Source organism: Miscanthus floridulus, chromosome 13 (assembly GCF_019320115.1).
Source record: "Miscanthus floridulus cultivar M001 chromosome 13, ASM1932011v1, whole genome shotgun sequence".
Classification (NCBI taxonomy): domain Eukaryota; kingdom Viridiplantae; phylum Streptophyta; class Magnoliopsida; order Poales; family Poaceae; genus Miscanthus; species Miscanthus floridulus.
This window is the reverse complement of record NC_089592.1, coordinates 24432586-24450053: the sequence shown is the minus strand read 5'-3', so window position 1 is coordinate 24450053 and position 17468 is coordinate 24432586. Positions and strand designations below refer to the sequence as shown.

General features: G+C 53.2%; 2 protein-coding genes across 3 annotated transcripts; one reads left to right on the top strand and one right to left on the bottom strand.

The window, feature by feature from the left end:
- Nucleotides 1-1303: 1303 nt before the first annotated feature.
- LOC136500910 (transcription factor TGAL10-like) lies at nucleotides 1304-3962 on the bottom strand. Of its 2 annotated transcripts, none has more exons than XM_066496383.1 (5): nucleotides 3068-3962; nucleotides 2845-2949; nucleotides 2689-2742; nucleotides 1902-2534; nucleotides 1304-1781 (listed from the first exon to the last, which is right to left on the bottom strand). In XM_066496383.1, exons 1-5 carry the CDS (start codon nucleotides 3248-3250, stop codon nucleotides 1659-1661), a joined length of 1098 nt encoding a protein of 365 aa, XP_066352480.1. In that variant the 5' UTR covers nucleotides 3251-3962; the 3' UTR covers nucleotides 1304-1658. The 2 variants fall into 2 exon arrangements, with proteins under 2 accessions (XP_066352480.1, XP_066352479.1); XM_066496382.1 differs by having other exon boundaries at nucleotides 2689-2748; nucleotides 3068-3960.
- Nucleotides 3963-12011: 8049 nt separating this feature from the next.
- Nucleotides 12012-14037, top strand: LOC136501659 (uncharacterized). Its single transcript, XM_066497174.1, has 3 exons — nucleotides 12012-12603; nucleotides 12674-13090; nucleotides 13220-14037. Exons 1-3 carry the CDS (start codon nucleotides 12118-12120, stop codon nucleotides 13463-13465), a joined length of 1149 nt encoding a protein of 382 aa, XP_066353271.1. The 5' UTR covers nucleotides 12012-12117; the 3' UTR covers nucleotides 13466-14037.
- The last annotated feature ends 3431 nt before the right edge of the window (nucleotides 14038-17468 follow it).

Genomic DNA, 17468 nt, shown 5'->3' with positions numbered 1-17468 from the left:
TTGCTGAGTTACTCAAAATATTCTCTACCATCTAACCATGATTTCGAGGCTAGAAATTTATTTTAAATTTGAACTAAAATAATACATTTTTGCTCTTTAAAATATAAGTCCTTCTCTAGGTCTTCAAAATTCATGAAACCAATTTTGTTAGCCTCCTTTGAGCATGTGCTACATAAGAGGCATGTTTTGTGCATCATATCAATGCATATGTTTTCATGTCATCTCATTTAGGCATTTTATATATCCTAATCTTGGGGAGAATGGGAAATAGGTTATATATAGCTTCATCTTTGCACTCTAAACACATGCACCACGTTAGTGGACTTTCAATCACCTTAGTAACACACACTAGCAATGGATTGAACATGCAAGACCTATTGATGAAGATCACAAATTCAAGATGCAATATCTAGCACTGTCCAGCATCTCACGGACCGTCCGCCACTTTTGAGGGTACGTACCGTCAATGCAAATGCACGACCAAAACACCTAGGTAGACAACTTAACGATTTTACGACTGATGGAATGTTCCATGATTTCATTCACACGCTTAGAAACTCAGAGATCATAGACTCAAGTGATGGACTCTACGTAAATTCCCACGGAGCGTCCGGTAGAATTATAATGTCTACACACCATCCCACTGCACGTCGTCCCATCCCGTTCGTGTGCTGCATCGTTGTCGTTTTAGTGCGCTTTACAAGCAACTCGATGATTGACTCCGTTCGCTGCGCCGCCCTGGTACGCACTGGCAGCACTCGTGGCCGATGGTCTCCTATGTACGGCACGGCGAAGTAACGAAGGCCTCGGTAACTTTGTGCCCTGTTCGATGGATGAATTTGTAAACTCTATGTAGCGTGTGACATGTATGTTGAATCGTGTATGATCTTGGTTGTATGTTGGTTGAATCGAGACCCTTCGCTGTACTCGATGGACTATCGGGTTTATATGGGCTCAAGTATGACAGTGCGACGGCTTGCAAGCTGCCATTGTACTTGTACTCTTATAAATTGGTCGGTTCTACTACAGTAGGGTGGCAGAAGTAGAGAAGCTTTGTGCTGAATTGATAAATGCCATTTATAACGGTGAGAATAAAGTGATGTCCTGAAATGCCTCGCTAAGAGGTTCTACCATCGCATCCGCTGCCTCAATAAGACCATGCACGTGGAAGTTGATGAAAGCCCTGGTGTATTGTAGCCCATTTTTAATACCAGTAACTAGTCTGATTTGACATTCGTGTCTATTTTAGCATCAGTCGTCCAATATCTGCAACTAAACGAACCTTAGGATAGTTGCCATACAAACCTGTGTAACTCTAGCATTCCATAGACTGTTCATTGTACATCTTTCACATGATCTGTTTACAGGTTGACCGAGACAAACAGCAACTCAACAATACAAGCCTGTCCTACTCCTACCCAAACAACTTTCAATACTGTATTTACACCTGTAATTTCTTTGATCTGTCAATCAAATCCAAAGCCAAATTCACTGCTGTAATTGTAACCATTAGAAGACCGAGGCACTGACCGCGGCAGCCTTGCTCCGCCGGCCGCTCCGGGCGGCAGCCAAAGCCAACCACGCGCGCACGTGCCTGCAATGCCGCTTCCTCTTCGCGTTCGCCGTCGCCGTAGCCGTCGCGGGGTGTTTCGTTACGATTACGCCGGCTCCCGCGGGCGCGCCGCCCAGAGCGAGCTGAGCGCGAGCAGCCCCAACGCCGCCTGCCGCGGCGTCAGGATCTTGTGCATGTTTCGCAGCGTCTGCTGCCGGAGATGGTCCGCCTGTGCCAACAACGTCGAGGTCGGTCGGTCAGAAACAAGAGGACGTACACCGATCGAGCGTGCCAATGCCAAAGATTTTGGTTTCGCCTGCTGCTCAGTGGCAACTGGCTAGTCAGTCACCTTGTCCACGAAGTCGACGAGGTCGGCGAGCTTGCCCACGGCGCTGGCCATCTGCTGCGCCGCGTACCCGCCCCCGCTGGCAGCGCCGTCCGGCGAGACGTCGACGGTCATGAGGGTCTCGACGAGCGTCTGCTGCCGCGCCGTGTTCTGCAGCTTGCGCACCTCGGCGGTCTGGAGCTCCAAGAGCGGGTCCAGCTGCGGCGCCAGCACCTTGAGCTGCTCGGAGGAGCGGAACCCGCCGATCCAGAGGAAGAAGCGCTCCGCGGGGGCCCGCCACACGCCGGACAGCACGAAGAAGGCGTCGGACCGCGCCGCGCGCGCCTTGGCCTGGAACAGCGCGCCGTAGTGCGCCAGCCCCGCGTCGACGAGCACGCGCAGCTGCACGTCCGGCGCGTGCGATTGCAGCGCCGCACGCAACTCCGTCGCCTGCCTGCCCTGCTCCTCCACCCAGTGCGCGTACTCCAGCTCGAACGCGGCCACGCGCGGGTCCACGGGCGCCGCCGCCGCCGCCGGCGGTGTGACTCCTCCTCCTCCCACGCCGTACGCGCCGTGCTGCTGGCGCCTTGCCATGGTGAGCTCCTGCTCCAGCTGCGCGAGCTTCATGCGGCTCGTCTCGAGATTCTGGATGTACGCCTGTGTCGTATCAATAGATGGAACAAAAGCATCAATCATGAGCGATGAGCTGATTCGACTGATGATTCGATGGCGTAACAATTCGAAGGAACAAAAGCAAGAAGATTTGCTTGGCACGCGATGAGTGTTGGCTCTTCGCTGAGACGCTGCTGACCTTCTTCCGTAGCCGGCTCTTCCGGGCTGCCTCTCTGTTCTGCGCGAGCCGTACCTGAATCTAGGCAAAGCAGAGCGAGGGCAAAGATCAGCGATCGAGGATCGTGCCTGCGGATAATTCATCCGAGTCATCACTCATCAGTCGGGTCCGTCTCACCTTGTCTCTTGGCCTGGCGTCGTCGTCGTGGCCGAAGCTATCCGACGACGGCGGCGGCGCTTCTTCTTCCACCAGCGGCGCGACGTCGTCCTGCTGTGCCTGCAACTGCAACAAACCACGGCCCACCAGTGATGATTATCTGAATCCATGAGGAGACGGAGAATCGCATCGAGCTGCGATGCAGCACACAGGGGTCAGGGGAGGGCGCTTGAATAATTATTACCAGGCGTTTGCCGAACTTGACCTCCTCTGCTTCGACGACGTCGAGCGGCGCCGGCGTCGTCGCCACGGTGACCGTGGGGACGACCGCGGCCAGGGGCAGGGCCACGGCGTCGGCGTCGGGCCGGAACGGCTCCCCCCACACGCCGGCCGCCACCAGGTGGCGCTGCCGCTCGTAGATCCCCATGGCCCCGCCGCCGACGGGGCCCGAGGTCACGTAGCGGCCGGGCACGGCACCGCTCGTCGCCAGCGGCTGCAGACGACTGCAGGAACAACAAGCAAGAGCATGTCAGCGCGCCCGCAGCGTCTGTCTCGCCTCGGCTGGCAGGGACTCGGTGGGGGCTATGGCTGCGCTGGCGTTCAGTGTCATGTAGGAGGACGACGACGACGCCGAGTTCAAGAGCTGGGGCTGGGTGTACCGTGTATGTCTGTCAGCTTCTCCCTCCCCCCTCTGTCGTCTCGTGTGTCCATGGCTGACGATGACTGATTGATGAAGCAAGCAGTGCAGTGAGCCGATCGGACGACGTGGGTGTGGTTGGTCGTTGCGTACGTGCTGGGTCTGGCCGTCTGGGTGGCGCTACGGCCGTCCGGCGGGCCTCCCCTTCCTGGTCCGGCGCTCCGGCACACGACAAGAAGCCAACCTCGGCGCGGGGCAGAAACAGAAAGGTGTCGCCTTGTCGCTACGTACTCGGAGGGACGGCCGGACGGGGATCCCGCCGGTGGGCACCGTCTGTTGCTAGGCAAAGTAACCCATCCACGCCGGAGGCTCCTTGTCACTGCACCATTGCCCTGTTTATTTCGCTGAAAAGTCAGGTTGAAAATTACTGTTTGCTAATTTGTGGTGAGAGAAAAACACTATACAATGGCTGATAAGTAAGCGAACAGCATGGTACAACGTTGCACATGTGCTCGAGATTGATTATTTTTGTAATCCGATTCTGGCTATAACCTCTTCCTAGGGCACGGTTCAACCACGACCGTATTGCGTGCGCTTGCACCACGAGATTGATTATTTAACCAAGTAAAAAATATTTGCAAGGTTATGTATTATGCTTGTGCACAACACAATAAAATATACGTACTAGATAGTATGAACCTTAGCCAATAATGCAAGGCATCGTGCGCTGAGTACGCAAGTTCATGAATTGGCTGGTATTCTATCCCTTGTCCCTTGTTTCATTTTGTAACGACACCCTGAAGCGGACAGCCACTATGGTGTGGACGACACTACAATTCGATAATCCCCAGCAACAACAACAGCTCACGAGTCATCATGCATACGCATAGAATGCCTTATCTCGAGTAGACTTTTAGCGATCGAGGAGGGTGACAGCGACGCCCGCCAAGCGGCCAAGGCCAGTGCATGCAGGAAGCAGTAGCACGCAGCTGGTGTAACCACTGGCGTCAGCGTCACTCGGTCTCGGTGCCAGCCAAGCATGCATGCACGGACCTGCCTTCCACTTGGCCTGCTGGTTGCCCACATCCCCACCTGCCACTTCTCTGCGCTCTCTTCTCATCTTTTGCTCCATTTTCATCCATAAAATTGGGACATGCATGTTCGATTTAGACCACTTTGGTACAGCTTTTCCGGCTCCAGGCCTTGAACTGTAGCAACACACACTGTAGAGCGGGAGCGAGTGGCGCTGAACGCACTGTCCGCTTGTTTAGAAGTCGTACTTTTTCAGCTAATGAACAATATTTTTCTTACACAACAAATCAGTCAACGGTACTTTCAGCCATGGCTTATCAGCCAAGCAAACAGGGCATTGGATGATTGCATGGCCCAACTTCTTTCCCTCCATTCCCTGGCCTCCGCCCAACAAGCCAAACACCAGTAGCCCATGAGCCCGTTACGTTACGTGCTAACAAAGCCCACGACCGATTTGCACAATTCGTTTTTGCAGTTCCGAATTAAACGAACAACCAAGTGAAGCCAAACCATTCCAAAATTCATATCTCATCCATTCAAATTTCGAATGACTCTATTCTTCTTTTGAAAATTTAATAAATTTTAAATAACATTTGATCAATATTGAAAAAATTTCATCCATATTTATTGAATGACTTCGCATTTGAATTGCATGTGATGTAAAAAATGACATTTAAATTACAAACAAATATATACCATAAATTAATAATACACTTAAATTGCATGAAAATTTTAGAAAGTAAAAAATTGAAAAGATTGTATATCTTACACCTGTTTTTCATAGTCAACTTATATTTTTGAAATCTAATAAAAAATAATCTTTCTCAAAAAAAATATTTTAAAAATGGCCATGAAATTACAAAAAATATATGCCATCTATGAAATAAATAATACACTTAAATCTAACGAAAATTTTAGAAGGAAAAATTGAAAAGATTGTATATCTTAATTACACATAGTTTCTTAGTCAACTTATATTTTTCAAAATTCTAATAATAAACAAAATTTCTCCAAAAAATATCAAATCTGACTAGCTTTCCTAAAAAGTTATCATCTAGTAAATAGAATTCATGTAACGATCATTTTATTTGGTCTTCATTTTAGAGAACAAGTTTTTTTCCTAGTCAACTCTCTCATCTCTAGCTGGATTCAATGTGGTTAATACTTAAATTTATTATTTTTGCATGAAGTTTTGTACGTTGTTAATTTCATATTGTTTTTATGTAAGTAAAAAGGAAAAAAAGAAGAAACATGGTAATATCTTTAAATATCAAAGTTAAACTTAAAACACCCACAACTTAGCATCACCTGACATAAGATGTAAACTATGACATGCGTCTACTCTTAACAAGAATTGTTCTTAAGACTATCTATGCCTATAGTTTGCAGTATTAACAAAGATACATTGCAAATGATATTTTAAAGCAGTTTTGTACTAATAACACTCATACCAGCAAACTTTAGATATAAAAATGTATAGCTTAAAAGGAATGTACACCTTTAAAAGGAAATAGGTTATATATAGCATTTTATATATCCTAATCTTGGGGAGAATGGGAAATAGGTTATATATAGCTTCATCTTTGCACTCTAAACACATGCACCACGTTAGTGGACTTTCAATCACCTTAGTAACACACACTAGCAATGGATTGAACATGCAAGACCTATAGATGAAGATCACAAATTCAAGATGCAATATCTAGCACTGTCCAGCATATCATGGACCGTCCGCCACTTTTGAGGGAAGGTACCGTCAATGCAAATGCACAACCAAAGCACTTAGGTAGACAACTTAACGATTTTACGACTGATGGAATGTTCCATGATTTCATTCACACGCTTAGAAAACTCAGAGATCATAGACTCAAGTGACGGACTCTACGTAAATTCCCACGGAACGTCCGGTAGAATTATAATGGCTATAATTCAAACCTGGGAGCAGCCAATTGAGGACAGAGCATCCGTCACATTTGACAGAACGTTCCGTAAGCTCCACACAGACTTAGTCACTTAAACACCTAAGTCCTAGAACCCACGGAGTGTCCTTCTGAATTATGAAATTTATAAACCAAACTATTTAGCTTCGGGTTCTGTCAATTAAGCTGACGGACCATCCGAGGTTAAGGACAGAGCGTCTGTGAAGCCAAACACTTATTAGAAACTTTCACCAAGGTGTCGATGGACCGTCACCATGCATGGACCGTCCGTCCCTATTGATGCAGCATCCGTGAATGCTAGCCGATAGAGTAATGCTATACTACACACACATGTTACACCTAGTACCCTGTCTTTAATACTTAATCATACATATATCTAAACATGTCATAGCAAGCATAAGCATCATATTTATTCCACCTTGCCCTCACATAGGAGTTGAGCCATACACTGAACCTCTCTCATCTTATGCCATCTCTTCTATGTTCTCTATTTTATATAATGTCTTGCATACATGATCATGACATCTCATACATGTGCATACATTCCGGTACATGATATCAGAGCAACATCAAGTGATGTTCCAAGCTATTAGAGCATTGCTCATCCACTAGGCAGGCAACCCACACTATTATTACCCCTATTTCGGATGCTTACATGTTTATTCATTATGAGTTTGCATTTCATAAAAAAATGATAAGTTATTTAATCTTGACTCACTAAGCTAGACCAACTCACTTAAATTAACCATAGCCTTTACTTAGCCAATGGGTTTGGGTCGCTTAATTGCTTAGTGGCTAGTTTCGTTAGAAGTCAAGTGTGAGAAGAGAACTCACCCTCACGTGTGTAGGAGCTACACCAGGATAATTAATCACTTAAAACTTGTAAGGGTGTCAACTCGACTCAATTTGCTAAATGTGACTAAGGACCAACTTCAACTTGAGATAATTAATAAATGATCAATTTGGTAATCTATACTCAAGTGAGGGGTGTGGTCACTGTGAGTATGGGATCTCAAGTGACGTAGCTCGTGGAGTAAGGACCATGCATGGGATAGTAAGTTTGAGTAACCACCCGTACAGACCACATGCCGAGAATGAGGCTGGTAAGCCAAGTAGCTTGTTGTGGTGACCGTTTTTCTCATAGATTCGACGTACACGCGGGGAGGGGGGTGACGAGAGGTAGAGCGAGGAGATGTCTTTACCTTGGTACCCTTTAGGTGACGCAAGGGGAATGAAAAATCACTACCTTGACATCTTGCAAACCGTTCGTGAGCATCGTCCATGGCCACACTAGTAAAATATTGGAAACATGAGGCAACCCTTAATTAGGAATGGGTATGAAGGTTCGTCCCATTGCCCGTGTGGATACATTTGTAACCTATGTAGAGATCTTTTTGAAAGCCTGAAGTCCTTCGGGATGAAACCCTTTGGTTGTTCTCTCTTCTAGACTTAGTGTAGTGCTAATGATGGAACTTGATGATGAGATGACTTATACATTGATCACTTAACTATGTTTCTCAATTGCTACTTGTCAACATAACTATAAATGTTAAAGACTTGAAGGTTGAATCATGAGCATATCATCTTCTTAATAAATGCCATGCTTTTATGCAAATGTACAAATGCCTATTAATCCCTTCGCCTCGCTACGCCGGTGGACTGACACGTCCCTGTCGGGTCGCTCTAAGGGCGCGTGCTGGCTTGCGTCAAGCTTGCGTCATCGGGACATCAAGCTTTCGGCATGCTGCGCCACCGTACGCTCGAGTAGCGTGCGAATCTCGCGATGGGCCCGATGATCCTCTGGTGTCGTGGGCTCCGAAAGCCCCTAGAGCAAGGCTACCACGGCAGCGACGTTCTAGCTTGCCTGGGTGAAGTGTGGGAGGGCTTCATCGTCCTCGATGATCCTCCGGTTCACGTCGCGGGCCATGGCGCGCACACGCCCACCGTCTCCGTGGCGCTCGATCTCTCGCTTGAGCTGGAGTCATGCTTCTTTGAGCTCTTGGTGCCGCACCCTCAGCTGCTCTACCCGCAGGCGAGGTGGGGCCCCTGCATCCCCCTCGACCTCGTCATCAAGTTTGTCTGTTGGGGTAGCCCCTCCATCGTGGATGCTTTTGATGTATCCCTCGGGGGTACCTGCCATAAAACATTCTCGTGAGAGGTGGTGGCTCCCCCTGCTAGAGTTAGAGTCAGAGGGCGACTTTGATTCTTCCGTGAAAAGGTCGTGGAAAGATTCCATGACGTATTCGGTCATCCCCACGAACTCGTCGTTCGTAGGGGATGGGGGCGTGCGTTGCGCCACAAGGTGGCCAACGGTCTTTGTGACGTTGCGCAGACTGAATGGGACCACTGTCGAGGCGCTCCGAATGAGGTATTCCGAGGAGAGCGGTTCTCCTCCGGCAAGCTGTGTCATGACGTTGGTGAAAGAGAAGGTGAGGTGACGCAGGTCCTCCCGGGACAGTCGGGGTCCTAGGAAGGCGTCGAGCTGGCGTTCTAGCCTCCCATAATCGAAGTCGAGGAGCTGGTCGCTCCCAGAGGCGCGGGCCTCTGGTGCGTGCAGCTACAGCTCCTTAAGCGCCTCGGTGATTGCGTCGAGGCCAGGGGAGTGGAGAGGTTGGACGGCGGCGGGAACCTACGCCAACTCTCCCTCCGTCGTAACGATGAAGTCCAGGTTCTCGAAGCTGATGCCGTGACTAGCCATCTGAGGCTTGATGTGGACATCGAGACACGCAAAAAGCCCCTACCTGATGCGCCAACTATCGGTCTGTCGGTATTTTTGGACCACCGACGAGTTAATTTGTATTTACGCATCTGGCTCGGATGGTGTGCTCGGTGGACACAAGGGTTATACTGGTTCGGGTGGAACATGCCTATGTCTAGTTCGCTGCTGCTCGTGTTACTGGCACTTGGTTTGTAGTAGGGGTTACAAACATGCAAGAGAGGGAGAGGATCCCAAGTCTCTGGTGCAAGGAGTGAATGGGTGCTGAGAGCTCGCTTTGCCGCTCAGCCATGTGTTCGTGTCGCTCTTGTGTTTTTTTGCCCACCAGCGTAGGTCGCCCTGCTTTCCCTTTTATAGGCGAAGGGAAAGCGCGGGTTACAGAGGAGGAAAATTAGAAGAACAAGAGAGAGAAGAAGGCTTCCAGGGTTACCGGGTCCTTCTCCTTCAAGCGGGTTCCGCTGATCCTATGGATGTCAACAGGGACGGCTCCATGTCGCGGCCCTGTTCGTCACTGGCGCCATGCGCAGGCGTCATCTGCCGATCATGGCGTTCCACTCTGTCCCGACGGATGTCGTGGTGAACTGACGCGCCTGTCAGCATTCGTACGATAGGGTTAGGCAGAACAACACCGTCACGCCCGACACTGTTCTTGATGTGAATCCTTAGGTATGGCCCGTCATGGCCACGGTTTACATCGAGGCGTGCCGGCCTCTTCCCTGGCGTCAGAGTTTTAATCCAGGCCCATACGCTTGGACCTGGAGTGGTTGGCGGTTGTATGGGTCCCCGTTGGACGAGACGGAACCCGTGTCCTCGAGGTCAGGCGAGATGTAGCCTGCAACCTTGGGCGAGACGGAGCCCGCGCCCAAGGGATCGGGCTAGACGGAGCCTGCGGCCTCGAGGTCAGGCTATACGGAGCCCGAGGTCGGGCGAGACGAAAACCGCGTCCTTGGGGTTGGGCGAGGTGGAGCCCGCACCTAAGGGGTCAGGCGAGACGGAGCCCGCGGCCTTGAGGTCGGGCGAGACGGAGACCATGTCCTTGGGGTCGGGCGAGACGGAGCCCGTGGTCTTTGGGCCGGGTGAGACTTTTTAATACGTCTTGAGCCATCCGGGGAGGTCAGTGTGAGCGCTAACTTCCTTGCTTTGGGTATCCCTACTATCGATACCCTATACGCACGCGTGCCCGTTCGGTGGTACGCCTCCCAATCTCTTCTTTGCGTGTGTACGGACGTGCACGCATGTGTGTATATGTGGTGTGAATGTGGAGTGTGTGTTGTGTGCGTCCAAGTTTTATCCCATAAAAAAACTCACATTGTTCACATCACATGGACGGGTGTGCTACATAGCTCACAACGGGCAACAAAGCCATTACCATCACTAGGAAACTTTCTATGTGTGTGTGAGTGTGTGCGTATAGTGTTGGATAGTGATGGGTGATTGGGATGTTTTTAAGCATGCATGAAATTGAATGGAAGTGCAGCATAAGAACGGATGATGGGCACACCAATAGACCAATGAGGGATGCATGTAAAGATGGCAACGGGCAAAATGCCCGCGGATACAGGTGCTGCATGCCCGCGCCCACAACCAAAATTCCGTGCCCGTACCCGTGCCCGCCACCCGCCACGGGCACCATCCCATGCCCGCGCCCGCTATCCGCTGGCATGCCTTGCCCGCGGGCATGCCCGTGTGCCCGCAAGATCTAGAGGAGGGCGGTGACGGCAAGGACGACTGCAGGGCGGCGAGGACTATACAACAATAAATTTCCAATCGAGAAAGTAAAGTAGAAACAATTGTAGTTCCTATCTAAAAAAATCCAAATAAAAAAATGCAAAGCGGACAGCAGTGCTGTGCTGCTTTCCTCCGAGACTTCAATCCTCATCCTTTAGCCGATCACGGACCAGAGTTGAAGAACCAGCCGTTCTACGCTTCTTTTCTCCTTTAGCCAATCATGGACGAGTGTTCAAGGATGCATGCCTGCTGAATGCGTGACTGCAAGAGAGAGGGAGTGCGGCTCTCGATCTGGATCGCATGCTGCATGCGTGAGCATGACTGCAAGAGAAGGGAATGCGTCTCTCGATCTAGAACTTGCGAGCAAGAGGGACTGCGGGCGTGATGCTACGGGAGTACGTGACCGCGGAAGTGCGACGCGCAATCGCGACTCGCTAAGCAGGCGGCGATGGCGGCTAGACAGGAGAGTGGGGAGTGGAGATATGTTGAGCAGTTAGGTTTAGCTGCTTTTATATGCGACTTTTGTGCTGGGCTTCAATGGGCCGTGAACAAGAATGTGGGCTGTTGGTTGCTAGCGTTGGTGGTAACGGGTATGACGGGTTTGTGGGTGCGGGTAGCATATTTTCTTGCCCGTCAGCTGATATCCGTCGGGTTTAGGGACGTACCCGTATCCGTGCCCGCGGGCGGACTCATACACCTGTATCCTTGCCCAGCGGGTCTCTTACCCGCGGGTATGTGGATATTTTGTACATGTTGCCATCTTTAGATGCATGCATGCAATAGTCATAGTATTTTTTTCTTCAAACAAATCAACCGTACGTAAACCAGCCGAACACAGCCGACATCGACATCGACGTTGCCAGTGGACTAGCAAGTCTCGCACGATACCCAGCTTTGGTAATCGGTGGCGTCACGCGGTCAGGATCCCACGGATAAAGCCAACTAGCCACGCCACGCGCCAAGGCATCCAGCTGCCACGTTTGCACGCCGACCAGCAACAAGAATACCAATAGCAGCCTAGTCTTCTCGCCCGACCACGGCGCAGAAAAGTCGTACGCTACGGCCGGCCGGATCCAGCGTCACCGTCACCTGACGATACCCGAGAAAGCATAAAGGCTACGGCCGCCGCACCAAACGGAGACACGCCCCACAGCCCCCACTGGCCACTGCTCCCCATCCCCGGGTCTCCAGAGTCCAGGCACCCCCACATTCCCACTGCACGGAACAGCACGGCCCAGGGGATGATGCCCGAGGCTGGCACGGCCGCCGGAGCGCGCGGGGACCTCGAGGACCGCGCGCGTCGGCGTCCGGAGGCGATGCCGAGCGCGTACGGCGGGATCGAAGCGGGCCGCCTGGTGGTGCTAGCCAAGCCGCTGCCCTCCGGCGCAGGCTACTACCAGCCCTTTGCCGTCGTCCGTTTCGAGGACCTGCCGGAGGAACTCCGTCGGCAGATAGCCGGCGCTAGCGGCCACGGTGCCGGTGCCGCCGCGCGGCCTCCCAGCGCCGCACCGGTGGCGGCGCCCCTGCGTGGCGAAGGCGAAGGAGACGCGCGGCGGTACCACGCCGCGCACCCCGTCGACGTCGTGCTGGAGGAGGGACTCCGCCGCCAGCTGCCCGCCGGATTGGTTTCCTCCAGGACCAACGACGAGCCGACCGTCAAATTCGCCGGCGACGGAAACAGCGACGCCGTCAAGGACTACTCCGAGTCCGAGCGCCTCATCCTGCGGGTACAAGCTCTACCTGCCGGTCGGAACAGAGCAACGTGCTGTGCCTGATCGTTTGTCTTTTCTTTCGTAGCTCATGGAGGAGGACGGCACGGTGGTGGTGCACCTGGACGCGTCAAGGCTCCAGGTGCTCGGCGACAAGGAGGGAAGCCTGTTCCAGAAGGAGAAAGGGTTCTCGCACGCTTGGATGGGCCACTCTGGCGACGAGGTACGCGCCGCCCACGGCTATATGGGCGCGTTCTACGACAACAGCATCCTGACGCGCGAGAACGCCGCGCCCGTCGTCGCGCTCCTCCTCGGCAACGACCACATCGCTGGACCGCGCGCGCTCGACAGCTGCTCCGACGGCCTCGCGTCCCCACGAGAGGACGCGGTGCCTTTCGTCACCGAGCAGGGCGTCTACTACTACGACGTGCTCCTGCCGCCTGAGAACGTCGTGCCCGCCGCGGAGGCGTTACGCGCCCCGCGTTCCCCTACTTACGCCGTGCAGGTGATCTGGGCTTGTGCACGTGCAGTTTCTCGAGACGCCACGCAACAGCGTTCAATTGGCGCTGCCTCTGTTTTCAGTGGAGCAGAGCTCAGTCCTGGCCGCTCACCTGACCTTTGAACGGACGTGCAGGTCTCGGTCGACGCGGCCGCGGGCGGCAAGGCCTGGGATCCGACTGCGGTCGGTGTGAAGGCAGCCGGCGCGGACGACGGACACGAGCATGGCGGCAGCCTCTCAGCTGTGTTGGGCATCGTCGTTGCCTCCTCAGCTGCCACTGCACTCGCTGCCAGCACCGTCGGCCCAGCGACGGCGTTCGGGCTGTTCGCGGCCCTTGTCGGCGGTCTTTCCCTGGCTATGGCCAGCGTTCGCGGCCGGTAGGATGCACCGGGATGGTCGGATGGATGGATGGGCACTGTTGGATCGTTGACCTTTCGCCAGTCAAACTAGTATGGAATAACAACGACCATAGTCAGGAATGCGTTTTTTTTGTTTTGTAGGTGTACTGCGTCGTCTCTGTTTCAGCATTTCGCTCTGTGTTTGTGTCGTGGTATTTTTGAGGCCTGTGCATATGGAATTGGGGCGTTTGCGTACTGGGCCATCTCTGGCCAACCCTCTAAGTAGGCTTACCGAAGCTACCTTACCACGTTTCTTCGTCTCGTCGAGGGGCCGAAGCATGTCTACAGCAAACCCCAGCGGGCCTCTCCGATTTGAGTGGCCTGACGGAGGCATCCCTATGGCCAGCCGCATCAGCGGTTCCCCTCATCCCGTCAGCGTCCAGAGAGCTCCAAGCCTCCAACCCTGCCGCCACCGCGCCGTTGTCGCCATCTGCCATTCTGCCCCCGCGCGGCATGAGCGAGCTCGCCCACGTGCACCCGAGGCTTAACGTCTCCAGCGCGGGCGTCAATAAGGCCTCGGCGTTGCGCGCGCAGCGACGTGTTGTAGGGCTGACCGCGGCTACACACCATCCCACTGCGCGTCGTCCCATACCGTTCGTGTGCTGCATCGTCGTCGTTTTAGTGCGCTTTTCAAGCAATTCGATGATTGACTCCGTTCGCTGTGTGTGGGGGTATTAACCCCTATACCCTTACGGCTAAGCTTGGGCTGGCCCGGATCGATGGGTTCAGTCCACCCGAAAAACGACGTGCGGCTCGGTCCACCTGATCGGAGTCCCGCACAAGGAATCAAGGAGGATTTGGCGACCAAGCAGGATCCTGGTCGGTTAGAATAGGAATCCTTGTCCGGCCACATATGGCAATTGTAACTGACTAGGATTAGTTTCCAGATCTGTAACCCTGCCCCCCGGACTATATAAGGCGGGCAGGGGACCCCTCTAAAAAACATCTCTCATTGACATGCAGCAATACAAATCAGACGCAGGACGTAGGTATTACGCCTTATTGGCGGCCGAACCTGGATAAAACCTCGTGTCTGTCTTACGTCACCGTCTTGTTTGGGGCTTGCGCATCTGTCTGCCGATAATCTACTACCTTGGGCATACCCCTAGGTAGACTGCCGACCATATTTCGTCGACAGTGGCGCGCCAGGTAGGGGGTGTGCGTACTGCTCGTCAAGCAAACAAGATGGTCATCGTCTCCGGCTCCATGGCTACGCCCAACGGCCTCACGTTCACCGTCGGCCAGATCACCTGGACCACCGGCCCCGACGTCTCCATCACCATGACCGCGGAGGAGGCATGGATTCAACCCGCGCCGACGACTACTTCACCTGCATCGGCTACGGCTCCGACCACGGTGAATACGATTCCGACCACGGTGAACACGGCTCCGACCACGACGAACGTGGCTCCGACCACGATGGATCTGGCTCCGACCACGGTACATCTGGCTCCGACCACGCTTACAGCCACGCCGACCACCCGTCGTCCGCTTCCCCGCTACAGAGGAAAACAGATCGACGACACCGACTTGATCGACTCCATCGATCAGGTCGGCATCAAACTCGCTGAAACCCTAGCTCTGGTAAGTACGATTCAAAGCCAACCTAATGAGCAGGTACATCTCCCCACAACAGATCTATCCGACCAGCTCGGACCAGTCGTCCTACACGACTCGGAACAGATCTTGTGGTCGTATCTACTCCTGAGGGGCGCTCCGCTCATCGCCAGCCAGCCTTTGCGACGGGTCTCCGACTCTGCGAGTACGAAGCCCCGACGGAGAATCACCAGGTCCAGCCCTACGGCCTGCAAAACGCTGCCTCCAGCTACGCGTACAACCTGCGACGCCGCTCGGATCTACTTCCTGTGCACCAATCTCGGCCGAAGTCATGCAACATCGTCAACATGGTCCGGATTGAAGATTATCAGGAAGGATCCGTCCACACCGTCCGAGAGGGTGACTCCAGCTCCTCATCCGGCATCGCGTCTAACGCATCTGTCCACACCGAGCTTCAGCGTCACGAAGATGAAGGCGTCAAATACGATCTGGATCTACCAGACCACGCCTCGGGTTTCCCCCAATTTCCGTCTTTCCCGCCAAGACGGGGGGATTTGATCCATGTTGTCAGCAACGACGAGCCGCCAGCAGTTGGCGAAACAGAACAAGAGAAGACTGCACGCGAAGCACGCAATATTGACCGGTTTAATCGCCGGCAAACCGAAGCTGAAGCAGACCAGGAGGCACGACGCATAAGGGTCCAACCGCGTGACCTCAACAATGCTTTCGACAGGGTGGGGGATAAACAAGTCTTCAAGACCCCAAGTGCCAACGTAGCCGTCGCCATGGCGACAATGCAGCGGCTGCCCAACACTCCCGAGACTCAAGTAATCCGTGATGACATACAAGCTTATCTGACGGCTGCTATGGCTCAGACCGCAGAGATGAACCAAGCCCGGGCTCCATCAGTTTCTGTCGAATCAAGCTACAGCCGTCAATACTCAAGTCGCTCACAGCCACTCAACCAACGTGGCTCGCGCAATAACGACCCGTCAGACAACCGTCAAGGCGGAAACGGCGGTCGCGATGATGGTCGGGACGACAACCGCCGCCGGGAGGATAACCGCCACGACGTTCGGGGAGACAACCGCCGAGATAACCGCGACAATCGCCGCGATAACCACGGTCGCAAGGCTAATCCAGATGGCAATCGAGATCGCCGCGATGGCAATAACGATCTCCGCCATCACCTCGGTGGACGTGATCTGCGTGCCCGCATCAACCAGAGAGCCGACGATCGTGCATCCCACGAAAGCTATCGCCGTATGGAGTATGACACCGCCCACGGTCCGCCGGGTCTGAAGCAGTTCACTCCACACCTGCGCCAAGTCATATGGCCCAAGAATTTCAAGCTCGAGAAGCTTCAGAAGTACGACGGCAAGGAAAACCCAGAATTATGGGTCATGCTCTACGAAACTGCGTGCCGCTCAGCCATGGCTGACGAGCACGTCATGTCTAACTACTTCCCAGTCGCTGTTGGTCATGCAGGTCACCAATGGCTGGTTAGCTTGCCAGCGAACTATTTTGACTCTTGGCAGGAGCTCAGGCAGGCCTTCATCGACAACTTCATCGCTACTTGTGAACAACCCGGCAACAAGTACGATCTGCAACGGATCCGAGATCGAAAGGATGAACCACTACGCGAGTACGTTCGGCGTTTCTCGGAGATGCGCATCAAGGTCCCATCAATATCCGACAATGAAGCAATCGAGGCTTTCGTCACCGGCCTCCGCTTCCACGACGCCCTAAGAGACAAGCTCCTCCGGAAGAGACCCGAATCGGTCACAGCGCTTTTGGCCACCGCTAAGAAATATGCGGACGCTGACGACGCTAAAAAGATAATCGTTGAAGAAGCAGCAAGAGTTACACGACCCGACCACCCCCCACACCGCGACGATTACCGTGGCAATCGTGGTCGGAGCGATAATTTTGACCACCGCAACCAGCGCAACGATCCCCGCGACCACCGTGATCAACGTAATCAGCGGCGTAACCGCCGTGACGATTACAGGAGCAAGCGCGCTCGGGAAGACGACGGCGAGGTCAATACTGTGAAAAAGGGCAGCGGACGTCGAAACTACGAGGACGACTACGCCAAAGCATTGAAGGGACCCTGCCAGCTCCATCCTAAGTCAAACCACACCATGGAGAATTGCCGCGTCCTCAAAACTATCTACACGCGTCAACAGGCTCCGGATACGTCCGACAAGCCTAACGACGCGGGGGAACAGCGCAATGAGGACAACGACGACGACGATGCAGATCCTCGTCATAAATACGTCAAGCCGACTGGTCGCGTGCACACCATCATCGGCGGCAAGGTGTCCATTGAGACCAAACGAGAACGCAAGCTACTCGCCCGCGCTTGCTTGAACGTGGCAAACACCGACAACCTTCTCACCGATCCGCGGCTTCCTCCGTGGTCTCAC

Coding starts and splice junctions, on each gene's coding strand:
- LOC136500910 (XM_066496382.1), bottom strand. CDS start 3,250: ATGGGGATCTACGAGCGGCAGCGCCACCTGGTGGCGGCCGGCGTGTGG. Junction 2,950..3,067: donor TCAAGTTCGGCAAACGCCTG/GTAATAATTATT, acceptor GGTTTGTTGCAG/TTGCAGGCACAGCAGGACGA. Junction 1,782..1,901: donor TCGTCGACTTCGTGGACAAG/GTGACTGACTAG, acceptor TTGTTGGCACAG/GCGGACCATCTCCGGCAGCA.
- LOC136501659 (XM_066497174.1), top strand. CDS start 12,118: ATGATGCCCGAGGCTGGCACGGCCGCCGGAGCGCGCGGGGACCTCGAG. Junction 12,604..12,673: donor CCGAGCGCCTCATCCTGCGG/GTACAAGCTCTA, acceptor TTTCTTTCGTAG/CTCATGGAGGAGGACGGCAC. Junction 13,091..13,219: donor CCCCTACTTACGCCGTGCAG/GTGATCTGGGCT, acceptor ACGGACGTGCAG/GTCTCGGTCGACGCGGCCGC.